We start from the raw sequence: 14,100 nt of genomic DNA on the forward strand, positions 1-14,100 counted from the left end.
GCCCTTTTAACACCTAATGTGTGGAGAGCCCTCTCTTCAACTGAATCAGGTTGTGGGGGAAAAACAGCAACTCGACTGATTGAGGTGAAAATGAGAGACAACTTTAGGGAGGAATTTGGGGTTGGTGCGGAGAACCACCCTGTCTCTGGTTAAAGCCTTGGTTAAACCAAGGTTAAAGCCTGCAGCTCACTAACAAGTCTAAGGGAGGTAATAACAGTTAAAAAAGCCAATTTCCAAGAGAGGCACTGAAGGGGTCATGTATGCAGGGGCTAAAATGAAGGGCCCATAAGTTGTGTAAGAACAATGTTAAGGTTCCATGAGGGTGCAGGTGCAACCCATGGTAGAATAACTCTGTTGAGCCCCTCCATGAAGGCTTTAATGACTGGTGTTTTGAGTAAAAAGATGTGTTTTCTATTCTGTGAATAGGAAGCCATTGCAGCAAGATGTATTCTTATAGACTTGAACGCCAGCTAAGAATTTTGTAAATTAAGCTGATAGCAGACAATGGGCCTGATTCTAACTTTGGAGGACGGTGTTAAACCGTCCCAAAAGTGGCGGATATACCACCTACCGTATTACGAGTTCCATAGGATATAATGGACTCGTAATACGGTAGGTGGTATATCCGCCACTTTTGGGACGGTTTAACACCGTCCTCCAAAGTTAGAATCAGGCCCCCTGTCTTGTACATTGGCTTTGAAAGGATCAATATATTTTTAATGACAATAGCAGACAAACCTTTTCCATTTTTCTGGGTAGCTTGCTTGGGTGGTAGGTCTACGGGGTTCTTTAAGAATGGTCATACATTTAGGTGATAGATTAAGGTAACCAAACTCTATGACGTTAGGAGCCAGAGCGCTAAATTGAGAGTTTTGGGATCTAGGTGCCTGATTTCTCCACTGGTCTAAATGAGACAGTCCGGCCTGTTGGGGGAGCTTCTCGTGTGGAACTACAGAGAGGTCCAGTAGGTAGGTGAACCAGGGTTGACTGGCCCAAAGTCAGAGCCACTAGTATTAGTGTAAGGGATGTTTGCCTGAGCTTCCGAACTAGAAGTGGAAGTGGAAGGAGAGAGAGAGGTGGAAAAGCGTAGGCAAATATCCCTGAGCAACTCATCCATGGTGCGTTGCCCTTGGATAGTGGGTGTGGGAACTAGGATGCGCAGTGTGGGCATTTGTCATTGTCTTCAGTTGCAAACAGGTCTATTTGAGGGAACCCTCATCTGTGGAAGCATGGGAGGGGTGCTTGGGGGCGGAGTTCCCACTTGTTGACTTGTTGCTGCATCCTGCTGAGGGGGTCTGCAAAATCGTTTTCTGTTCACAGACAGTGTTCTGCTAGCAGGTGAATGTTGTGATTGTAGAGCCCATCTCCAAGTGGTCTGAGACAGGTAAGATAATTGTGGAAACCGTGCACATCCCCAGCCCCCCCTCCGCTTTTATAGATAGTACATGGCTGTCATGTTGCCTGTCCGGACTAGGGCAACCTTGCAAATCAGGTGAGATAGGAATGCTTTCAATGCTAGGTGAACAGCTTGAAGCTCTATGTAGTTGATGTTAAGACCCTGGTGTTTGGCGTCCCAGAGACCCTGTACTGTGAGATCCTGCAAGTGTGCACCCCATCCTGCGAGTTATGTATCCGTCATGATAGCAATGTGGGGAACATGGTCAGAAAAAGGCCATCCTTTTAACAGGTTGCTAGTATTCTACCACTGCAGAGAGTGATGAGTTTGACGGCCTATCAACACTAGTTCCTCTAACTGACCCTGTGACTGAGACACTATCGAGCTAAACATTCCTGTAATGAACACATGTGTAGTCGGGCATGGAATACTATGGCAATGCAGGAGGCCTTCATCCCTAAGAGACACAGGACTCTCCTCACTGCGAGTTATTGATTTGTCTGAAATTGAGGAAATAGTGTTTGAAAATTCTGGACTCATGTAGTATAGGGAAAGGCTAATCCTATCTGTGCGTTTAGAATAGTTCCTAGATTTGGCTGAACCTGTAGAGGGTGTAGGTGAGAGTTGGTAACATTGATGGTCAACCTGAAGCGGGGGAGCAGATCTATTGTAAACGGAGTGTGTTGTTGACAGTGTTGAGGAGTGTCGGCTTTGATGAGCCAATTTTCCAGATATGGAAATATGTTGACTGTTTGTTTGCACAGAAGGGCTGCTACCACCGCTAGGCACTCGGTGAATACATGGGGTTCAGTACTCACCCCGAAAGGGAGAACTTTGAAATAAATATTGCCCCCCCAGCACAAATCTGAGATATTTGTGATGTGCTGTGTGTATTGGTAAGTGAAAATAGACGTCCTTTAGGTCTAGTGTAGCCATAAAGTCGCCCTTTTGGAGAAGTGGGATCACTTCTTGCAAGGTGAGCATGTGGAAGTGCTTTGACAAGATGTACTTGTTTAGGGGTCTGAGATCTCAGTTTGGCTGCAAAGATCTGTTCTTTTTGGATATTAGGAAGTATACAGAGCATACACCTGAGCCCTGGTTCTATAGCTCCTTTGAGGAGAAGAGCTTGGACTTAGTGTTTGAACAATGTTTGATGTTCCAGTGATAGCCTGTGAGTGCAAGGTAGAATGCTGAGCGGTGTGGTTGTGAGCTCCAGACAATAGCTATGTTGGATAATGGCTAACACTCGCTGGTCTGATGTAATTGTTTGCCAATAGGGCAAAATATGCTGTAACTGACCTCTGACAGGTGTTATATGGTCATGGTGCAGCAGAGGAAAGTCTTTGTTTAGTGGTGGGTGTTGCTCCACATGAGGAGTCACCCTTACCTCTAGCTTTGGCACTGTTGCCTCTGTAGGAGCTCAAGTAATCCCTTGAGAAGGTATGTTGGCCCTCATGACACTGGTAGGAGGTAAAGGCAACAGAGAAGGCCACCTTTGAGCCTCCACAATTGCCGGGACGGTGAAAGAAGCGCCAGGGAGTAAGTGTTTGAAGGGCCTCCATTGCCTTCGCCTCTGCTGTATCTTTTTTAATTTTTTTCCAGAGAGGACCAGAGAGATGTTCTTTGTTAAAGGGCATTTTAAGTACATTCTGTTGTACTTCTGGTTTAAAACCAGAGATCAGTAGTCATGCATGGCACCTGAGTAAAAGTGCTGCTACTGATACCTCTAGCTGTGTTGTCAGCAGTGTCTAATGTGCAACATATTGATGTGTTCGAGATGAGATTGCCCTCTGCCACAACTTCATATCCGCGTTTTTATGTTTATCCAGGAGATATTGGATGAGATCCTCCATTTCATCCTGTGGCCATGGTCGTAACACACCAGAAGGCCATGTGAACTGCTGATACTCCAATGACTAGGGGCTTGTGCCGCAGCTCTTTTCCCCGCAGCATCTATAAGCTTCCTCTCTTTATCAGGAGGCAGGTATCTCCAGTGGTACTGACAAGGCAGTGTGGAGGTAACTGGCCCCTGGTGCAGATGGAATCCGATGGGGAGGGCTTATATTTTTTGTCTACTCTGGGCGTTATGAACCTATCCCTAATAGGATCTTTAAATATGTCCCCTGTGTATCGGAGCATGCCTTTTAACATAGGGAGATAGTGTGTGGCCCTATGAGTGGTGGAGAAGATATCAAAGAGGAAGTTCTCTTCTAATGGCTGTGTAGTTCCATGTTGTGGAACGCAGCGGCTCTAGCTATAATCCCCTGATAAGATGTTGCATCATCAGGAGGGGAGGGACGGGCAGGATATAAATGAGGATCTGTGTCCCCCGGATGGTCAGCATCGTAGGCATCACAGGGGTCATCCTGTGGTGGTGTCCCAAAAGTGTTGTGTGCCCCAACCATGCCCAGCAGTAGCAGAATGTGGCGACCCTTGAGAAGGAATGTCTAATGGGTCTTCTATAGAATGTGGTGGCGAAGGAAGGGGTGGTGGGGGTGGTGAGGATAGTTGAAGAGCCAAAGGACTGGTGGCCTTGTCTACTTCTTTCTGTTTTGGTGGAACCTAGTGCCTCCTGGAAAGTTAGCCTCCTTTTAGGTGGCTGAGGCGTCAGAGCCGAAGCTTTGGCAAGGATACGTCTGGTGTGAGGCTGGATGGAGATTTGCTTCTATTTAGCATCCCTTGAATGGACACCACTGTTCTGTCAGAAAGGAGCTATCGTAATGGGGCTTGGATCTTGGCTTCGAGGATTTCAAATCCGACCCAGGTTTCGGTGTGGCCACAAAAGCTCCTCGTCGAGGCAGAAGACATCGATGGCAATGGTGGGCTCAGTACTGAGGGTTGGGTAGGCGCCAAGTGGAGGTTCGGGACTCAAGTGCTCGATGCCGAAGGCTTCGGCTTTGATTGGTGTTTCGGCACCAAGCCAGAGCGTCTGAACCAGTTGCTCAGTGCGGACCATGGCCAGAAGACAGTGGTGGATCGAGGGCCTGTGTCTGTGTGTGGATCCAGAGAGGCCGAGTGTCCCTGGGAAGGATTGACATGTTGTAGACGGTCAGGTTGTACCGTACCCACAAGTTGTTGTCAGAAGAATGTGAGGGAGTCTGAAAGGAGGACCTTGAAGGACAAAGTCCTGCTGGGGCTGAGGTCAAAGCGAACCGACCTGATGAGCGATGAGGATGTAACTCAATACGCAGGTGAGAAACGCGATCAAAACAATACCTATGAAGAGACTGATGTTGCATGAACTGAAAGTACAACCAGGACGGAGTCAAAATGGAGCGCAGGCACACACGTCCAAACCCAACGGTGGAAAGAAAACAATGTAACAATTGAGTCAATGCCCATGCGCATTACGACCAAAAGGAGGAGTTACTCTACCTCGTGACTCAAAAGACCACTTTGAAGAAAAACAACTTGCACACATCCGGACACAACACAAGATGACAGGAGCATGCAAAGCATTTGTAAATACAGCCACAGATGCCTCAAACATACCGTTACCACTAATGATCAGATTCTGACAAGTTCTCTCCTCTGGGGTCAAGTCTCACTGTGCATTAGCAGAGGTCTGACAGTCCCCGTTCTTAAAAACATCATTAATGCAGGTGCCTCTTATCTGATATGCATAGCCACAAATCCACAATGCACGTTTTAGGTGTACCATCAGTGATGCACAGAAAATCATGGGCATACTAAGTTCCTCCCAGATAGGAGGTGCACATGTCCCAGTCCAGGGGAGTGGTGTCAGTGAAGCACAGCTACAGAAAGATATCCTGCCCCAGGAGGAGAGATCTGTGATAATGAGGAGATATTGGATGAGTGAGGGTCCATGCCACACAAGGTCATATTAATGAAATACACATGCATAAGATGTGTCACAGCATGTTAAATTAGTGATATAATAAAACACAGAGTGCGAGCCACAGCTCCTAGAGGTATGTGTGATGCACAGATAAAGAAGGTCTGTGAGACTCTGCATCTAAAAGACTGTGTCCCAGAAGGTGATGCACAGCTACAGAATGTGTAAGATACTCTGCCCAGGACTCAATGTAAGCGAGGTACAGAGACATATGTGTCAGGGTCCCTGCACTACGTAAGACTACGAAAACCATGTACAGAATGTGTAAGGCACCCTACCTCAGACGGTATCATCGGTATTGTACTGGGAAGAGGGTCCCTGTCCCAGAAGTAAATGGAATTAGGTACAGGTAGAGAAGGTGTGAGGGTACCCGTCACACGAGGTGAGATCAGTGATGAAGAGCTATGAAGGTCCAACTGTTCCTGCCATGGGAGTGGATATCAGTAATCAACACATTCAGAATCGTTGAAGATCCTTTTATCTATGGGAGGGTATAGCCCACAGATGCATGACACACTCTTCCCCCAAATAAATATCAGTGATGTCTACACACAGAAGGTGCCTGTGCCACTGATTTACATGTAGACATGTTGTTTGAGTCACAGCAGGTACAGGTCTAACAGCATACACTTTTTTAAGGCAACATCAATAAGGCACTGAATCACATCACACAGTCATGGTCTTGGCCTACCTGTGGGATCAAAGGCTCTGGCATGACATTCCTGGTACTCAGTTTCATGTAATGCAACAGAGTCTGACACACAACTAACAGAGATTTCGAAAGAGACTTTATAAACTTGGATAAGCAAAGTGTTTATTGGTTTCAGTGGACAGAGATTAGGATGATGGCTCTTTTCAGAGGTCACAAGTGAGACAGTACATATCAGACACGGAGATGTCCAACCTGTTAGATCCTTGACATTATGCAGAATGGATCCATGCAAGTGGGTTTTTCCAGCAGAATAGACGGGTAGAAATATTGTGGGGCTAAAATATCAAGAACAGCTCTTGACATATTTGTGGAGACAGGGTGTCCCGCCTATTCCCATGTTGCGTCTCCCCACAGAGGTGCGGCCAGATAGTGCATTCTGAGTAGATATCCATGAGAACTTGGAGTGTTACCTAGACAGTAATTGGGGGTCCACTGGTACCAGGGCTAATGAGTGGTACACCCTAAACGGTGTTGTGTGGCGAATGTCTCTCCTGGGTATATGGCATAGGGCAACAGCTGGAGAGAGAGCTTAAAGACGAGAAGTATGTACAGGCTAGCACCCATTGGAGGGTCAGGGGATACATTATTGCAGGGTAGACTGGTAGAGGCCCAGCAACTGGTGGGGGAGATCTGGGACAGGTTTGATAATTGTACACAGAAGGAATATAGGCAATTGCTGCATAAGGAGGGTGACAGACCAAGCCACCTCCTGGCTTGGCTACTCTATAGGGAGAGACCGAGTTCCCTGATTTTATCAGTGCGGCTGGAGAAGGACAGACTGGTCATGGCTCAAGCCGTGATTAATAAGGAGTTGCAGCAGTACCTTGTGCGATTATATCAGCGGTGGGGAGACCAGGAAACGATTGTAGTGCAGGAGTGCCTGGTGGGATCAGACATGCCCATATTGGAGACCGCGCAACCGGAGATGTTGGATCTGGCCCTGACCAAGGAGGAGATCCAGGAGGTGGTCAAGGCTATGCTGAGATATAAAGGCCTGGATCGGTGCCCCACTGAATTCTATGATACCTACTCCGATGTGCTGTCAAAGCGTCAGCTTGAGGTCTATAACGAGGCAGGCGAGAGATGTGTACGCCCCACTCGATGCAGGAAACTCTTATCATTATACCCTCTAAGCCATCGCGTGACCTGGAGAAATTAAGCTCCTACCGTCTGCTGCCAGGATCAATGTAGATGTGAAAGTCCTCTCTAAGATTTTAGCTAATAGGTTATGTGGGGTAATTCGTCAGTTTGTACATAAAGATCAATGCTGGTTATTCCCCCCAGAAGCACCCTTATGAACATCCGCTGGTTCACACATGTCATGCATTCAGTGCAGGGTACACTGACGGAGATGGCAGTGGTAGCACCGGAAATATAGAAGGCATTTGGCACAGTTGGTTGGGAATACCTGTGGGCGTTGCGGTCTCATGATGGTTTTTGGGGCTCATGTGCTAAATGGATAGCCCTGTTGTACTCTGAGCCCTCGACCAGGGTCTAGCTTTTCTACGACAGGCTGGCGATACAAAAGGACACTAGGCAAGGTGCCCATTCTCCCACTAATGCTCTTGTTGGCTGTGGAACAGTTGGCGCTGTATATGCAAGACATACTGCAGGGCTGGGCGATACAGGCGGGGGACACAGAGCATATAGTGTTCTTGTATGTGGATGATGCTCTGGTGTACTTAAAGAACCCGGCAAGCACTGAGCCACTTCTGCTGGATGCACTGAATACATTTGAGAAACTGTAAGGCCTTAGAGTGAACGTGGCCAAGTCCCTTATCTTTTCTACTGCAGGATAGGCTGGGGACATTGCAGGCTCATTCCCAGACCTGGGCCTGTGCTGGGAAATGGACAGCTTTTGTTACCTGGGTATCCAAGTGACTGGTGCGGCCAAGGAGCAGTAAAGATACAACATGGGTAGCGTCCGATGGCCCGAAAGCCTCAGTCGATTTTTGGAATAAACTACCGCTATCCGTTGCAGATAAGAAGGCAACTGCGAAAATGGTGTTCCTGCCGTGCTGTCATATAGGCTGCAGGACACGCAGTGACCTACAGCTCGCTCGATGTTTAAAAAAGTGGATTACCTCTTGGTGGCCCTAGTTTGGGTCCGTAAACACAGTCAAGTAACTTAAACTGGGCCTACATGGGGGAGGGGCTTGGATTGCCAGACATGGAATTATATCACATGGTGTCACAAATGCAGCACGCTGCACAGGGGTGCGCTAAAGTCCCTGGGGAGAAGAGACTTGTGGCAGGCACAGTGGGAGCAGATGAACTGCCCTCTGTCTAATGTCGTGGGACTCGGGTACATAAACATTGCCGATACGTAATGCGGCAGACCACATCCACATAATTCAGCGATTCACCGAGTATTGCGCTGGTTCCCAATCCCTACGCGACTACCGCTGTGGTGGTGGAAACTGGTTTTGCTGATAAAGGAGGTCATGTCCATGACGGCATTGATAGAGGGTGGTTGTAAAACACTGGAGGACCTATGTTCGGGGGGAAAGTGCATCACGTTTGCGGAGGCACGAGATGCGTTCAGTGTGGGATCTGGTCTTTTTCTACACTTTGCCAAACTCACAAAAATGGCCAGTGACATCTAGACTGGCTTCCCCCAGACTCCACAGCCCATACTTGCATTGGAGGTACTAGAAGGTGGAGCTACCCAAGGGCTAATCACTAGATTATCCGAGGTGTTGCGGCGGGACAGACCAGCAGCCCGGCTAGTGGCTAGGCAAAGCTGCGATGGAGACCTAAGGAAATCCTTGACTGACAGAGGACTGGATGAAGGCTTGCATACTAGTGACAGGAATATCTAGTAATGCAAAATTCAAATTGACACACTTATGTCTTGCACCGAGCCTATCTCTCATCAAAGAGATTGCATGGAATATATATAAGCAGATCAGGCATCTGTCCAAGGTGTGCAGGGGCTGACGCAGACTTACTGCACAAGGCGTGGGGGTGTCCGGACTTGAAGGCTTACCAGAGCATTGTTACCCGTAAACTCAGACAGGTGACTGACGTACATATTGAGTGCACAGTGCGACACTATTTGCTACATCTGATACTGAGTCTGAATGGGAGTAGGGTGTACTAGAAGTTTGCTTTGCTGGGGCTTTTATTGGCAAATTGAAGATTCACTATTAGATGGCAGTCTTCTCTGAGACCTACCTATACACAGTGGAGTAGGAATGGGCACTGGCGGAAGAATGCCAGAGGCGAGAGGTCAGGTCTAACGACAAGATGGAGGAGGACTGTTCACAATGGGCAGGGATGTTGCAAGAGTTGTTGGCCCCAGTCACGAAGTCCGATTCTGATGGAGACCCGACTCAGTGACGAAATGAGAGCTGTCCTGTGGGCGTCCTGGGCCAAGATACCTAACACCACGTTCAAGGTCTCCTGGCGACCCGGGTTTTTGGGGGAGGAAAGGGATCCGGGGTGCTGTGCGATTGTGTCACTGTTAAGCAGATGTCCTGGTTTTGAATATATAGCACTGTCTGATGTTCCTGTACCAATGTTGCGAATATTGTCAATAAAGATATATCAAGAACATAAAATAATCGTGAAGATACATGTAGGTTTAGTATACTTAACTTCTCACACACACACACACACACACACACACACGTATGTATATGCATCTTTCGGGTACACAGGTGTGGAGACAATAATAGTAAAACTACAGTTACAAATATGCACTTACTTTCACAGGATTTTCGTTTTTTCGTTCTAGATGTTTAGGTCTGCATAATTTGCCCCCCACACTATTTTGACTTCAATGACTTGACGTACAGTCTGCAGGAGGCACTACTTGCCCCACAACCCTCGAGATAACTTACCAGGACAGTGAACTTTCCACTCAGAAGCTCAGAACGCAGCGGCTCTTCCTGGGGCTTCAGCTTTACAATGCCTTCCTTCAGCCGGGTTTCCTACAGAACCGGAGAGATCAAGCATAAGAACAGGATAAAAGAAGCTTCTAAGAACATCCATTGCTCCTGCTGAGAAACAACCTTGACACAGATGTTCACACTTCTGAGCTCAAAGGAGGCAGTATTCCACAGGGAAATCTGTGAAAACCGAAGTCCTGTGGCTACCCAGTGTAACTGAAAAGTGCGTGCCCAACAAGCACTGGCTACGCTAACCACTGGCTGCTGACGCTATACCTCGATTAACTGACCGCTGTGGTATTGGTGTAACTTTGGGAGCCCACAAAACCCAGCCACAGGAGCCACGGCTGCACGGACACATGGGTTGCCTGTAGCACAGACATTACAGGTTTACTTCACATGAGTAGCGCACAATAAAAGACTGCAATTTAATATTACAGAGAAGAGGATATGTGGAGTAACTTTAGAAAAGGTTTTCCATATAAGAGTCAGTGAATCGACTGACAGCTTTCTTGTGTAGCGGCGTATACCTAAAAGATTCCTCCCCGGTTTTACAGCAAGAGCCCTCTGTACATGTATACCATATTACCTCAGTCGTGTGTTCAGTAACAGGGAGGTAGCTGAGGGAATTCGACAATTATTCATGTATAGCGGTTGAGCTGTCAAAATGGAGGACAGTGTGCCAAGATGGATCTGAGGTGCAATACGCTATTAGGACCGGGGCTGAGGATGGAAGGACACTAAATATTTATTGAATGACTGTATCAGGAAGACGCAAGGTAGAGTTGCCACAAAAGGAAACCGCTTGAGCGGTTAAGTTCTTAGGAAATGTTCGTGGGCGCACAGTTTTAAAGGGCCAGAGTTAATATAAAGAGATACAATCCCCCGTGTTGTAAGCAGGATATGGGAAACAATTTGGCTGCAGCCCCGAAGGGGCAAAAGTCTCAAGGCTGGAGAGCTTTTCAGCTCAATGGTTTGATGGCGCTGCACAGCTACTCACTACGTAGCTGTAATTACAAACATTCGGTCAGGTCTTCGGCTGTTTCCAGAAGATAAGCTATTTGCTTTACTTCTGAAGATAAAGAAGCAGAGATGTTCCGACTCCAAAGGCATGAATTTCTGTTTGTGACTTTAAACAGCGACATTCTTGCCAAAATGTAGTGAGTTGAGCGAAGGGCTTGGCTCAGGGCATAACTCTAAAAATAGTTCACTAGGGCACGAACAGAGAGGTTTTCAATTGATGCACATGCATACAGGCAACCACTGCAACAATGCCATCAGAGATGGGAAGGTTTGCCACCAATGTTTGCTGATAGCAGTTCCTACTGATGAACTTGAAATGTGTTTTATAAGTAGCTGCCATTACAGTTTTCGAGCCAGGACGACATAATATACTCCACCATGAGACACCACTTGGTGTCAGCCACGAGCCACCTTCAAATGCTCAGCTGGTGGTGACCGTCTTTGTCACTTGCACCAAACTGCAGGGCAAAGAAAAGATATTCCTCAGTCGTGCTGACTTCCTGCGAACAAATGGAACACAGCACTATAATTTCAATCCAGAGCTGCGTAGCCCAAAGAAGTGTGTTGATGCAGATTAACACTTCTGTCTGACTGACTCTAAATTTCAGAATATTCCGATGCATTAATTCTCTGATGTGAACGACAGGGTGGTAGGGCGTCAAAGACACGTGTAAGGGACTTTACATGAAGGCTAACTACATGAATGCGTTCAATGCCCCCCAACGGAAACAGTCTGTAAACAAACATTACATGATTTAAAAAAAAAGCACAGGAAATGGTGTTGAATCTATGAGCTTGCTTTTCTTAAGTAGCAAAATATACATAGAGGATGCATGAGGTTTCACAGCAAGGGCCTTTCATACATTTTATTGTGAGTTCTGTCCTTCATTACATGACATGGCAGCGACTGAGGAACGTCTGGCAAGGTTAGGCCTCGTATGGATGGAATTTTAGGATCATTTTTCTCTTCCTCTTCCATAGTTTTCTCAGTTTTTCCCATTTTCAAGTATGACTCAGCATTTAATATGAGACGTTACATATGAAAAGGTTTAGAGCTGGGAAGGCAGTGAACAGGGGTTGTTTATGGTTATTTAAATTGATTATTTTACTTCCTTGTAATGGATCAATACAAATATTTGACTAAAAGAAATGAGAAAAATAAAGTGGAGCAATTGTGCTGAGAAAGCAAGAGGAGTGATGAAGAGTAGGTAGGACCTGAGTATCAAGATAAGAAACGTAAACTCCAGTACGCGAATGGTCCTGACTCGGCTGGTGGGGGCAGCAGACTGGTGTATGTGCTGCAACATCTTTTATGTGGAGATCAGCCACAACTGATTCTAACAATTCACTGCAAGTGGGAGGGTCATACTGGTCATCCGCTGAGGGGTGCTAACTGGCATAGGGTGCGTGAGTACAATAATAACGTGATGAGTAATGGCAGGTTATGTACTACACAGTTTAATCTTCTTCATAGGGCCTGATCACACAGATAGCTGTTCAAAATGGGACAGCCAGATGGGTAGCCCGATTTCTTTCTTAAGGGGTGGTCGTGCCCAAACATAATTTGGGTGACCAGATCTTGAGAACCAAAAACTGGGATAGTCCAAAAACAGAAGGAATACAATTTCACATCAACAGAGCGGCATGGAATGACAGCTCTCATCAACATAGGAACACAGAAGAGGGAGTAAGAAAATAAATAAAATGTAATTTTTAAACCCAGCATTATAGCTGATAATTATTATGACAGCTTCTACTAGCACATCATTAGAACATACAAAAAAGTGCCTGTCTTTGTTTTCTGTCGACCCCCTCTAAAGACCGGGACATGAGTCAAAACAAATTTGCTGAAGTCTGCCAGGACAGATGTGAAAAACTGGGCCTGTCCCGGCAAATCTGGGACGCCTGGTCACCCTAACCATAATATGATACTGGGACTGAGTGCCGGGAAACATACATATGGCTGTGAGTAAATTGACAGATCTAACACTGCAAGTACAGAATGTGAATGGCATTCTATGGGGCAAAGTAAGGATACAAGGATGCTTCATCAGCTTCAAGCTACATGTAAGTATGGTGCCCAAGAACGTGGTGGACAAACATTGAGAGACTGCAGGTCAATTAGGCTTAGCACCTACCCTGTAGGAGTGGAAGAGCTCGATGGCCCTCAGCACATTGAATTTCCTGGCCATCAGGAACTTGACAGCCACGTTCCAGGAGAGCGGGGAGACATGGTGGTTGGCGGTCCATTTGTTGATCTCCTCCAAAAAACGCTTGGTAGCCTAAAAGACAAGACAGAGAGTCAGGGAGATGCGAAGGCCTGACAATGTTCAGTGGCATACTTATTGTCTGCTGCTGTTTTCTTCATCACGTTTTCATTGTCTGTGATATAGATTGGCAAACACTGTACCTGTAAATTCCCAATTTCCCTGCCAATCAAATATGCCCTGCCTCATTCAGTTCATTCCAAAATGACTCTCCCTTCGACTTTCACGTGAAAGAGGACAGATGTCTTCAACAGCTGGAAAACCGCACGGCTTCTTGGACTCTCCTGGCTCAGTCACGTTATATCAAACCATTTCTTTCATGTTGTCTCCAGGGACGGATAGTACTCAGTGCTAGCAGACTTCTGGGGAATATTTTCTCAGGCCGTGCCCCTCCCACCCGGCTCCTGTTTATTCGTTCAGTTTGACTCACATGCTGGAACCAGTATTCACGGATAGTAACAAAAAGCGGCCCTTCACTTGTGCAAACGGTACGTGCTTCAGTAAATATCGTGTAAATAGTGCAAATCTTCTTTTTATTTAATTTACAAACGGTGGCGCCTGGAGAACTTTTAAATTAATGGGTCATAAACACCTGTTTTGAAAAGGACCAAATTAATTTAAGCCCAAGTTACTTAAGGGATATTTTGTTTGTTTTTTTTCGAGAAAATGCTGGAAAAACACAGGGTGAATGGGCCATTTTTCAAATTAACTTTCACATACACTAGCAAAAACTCCTATATTCAGGAGGAGAAGTAATGGAACACTGTAATAATTTTGAGGCGCGCCAAGTAAGTCTTACCAGACCAGCAGGGATGTTGGGACTCAGCATTTGAAAATGGATTGAAAAATTGTGACAAAACAGAGGATTTTTAGGACAATTACATTTGAAATTAGCTAAAGAACTACAAGTTTACAGACAATTAAAAAGCCTGATTATGTGGCTTCAATTACCT

At 46.3% G+C, this 14,100-nt stretch overlaps 1 protein-coding gene across 1 annotated transcript in view; it reads right to left on the reverse strand.

The window, feature by feature from the left end:
* Window positions 1-14,100, reverse strand: part of PTPN9 (protein tyrosine phosphatase non-receptor type 9) — a 232,730-nt gene that overhangs the window by 94,897 nt on the left and 123,733 nt on the right. The window contains exons 2-3 of the mRNA XM_069222172.1: window positions 13,019-13,162; window positions 9,810-9,899 (exon numbers count right to left, since the gene is read on the reverse strand). Coding sequence (XP_069078273.1) covers window positions 9,810-9,899; window positions 13,019-13,162 — 234 coding nt within the window. The remainder of the gene's footprint in view (window positions 1-9,809; window positions 9,900-13,018; window positions 13,163-14,100) is intronic.

The sequence above is a fragment of the Pleurodeles waltl genome, chromosome 3_1, assembly GCF_031143425.1.
Source record: "Pleurodeles waltl isolate 20211129_DDA chromosome 3_1, aPleWal1.hap1.20221129, whole genome shotgun sequence".
Lineage (NCBI taxonomy): Eukaryota > Metazoa > Chordata > Amphibia > Caudata > Salamandridae > Pleurodeles > Pleurodeles waltl.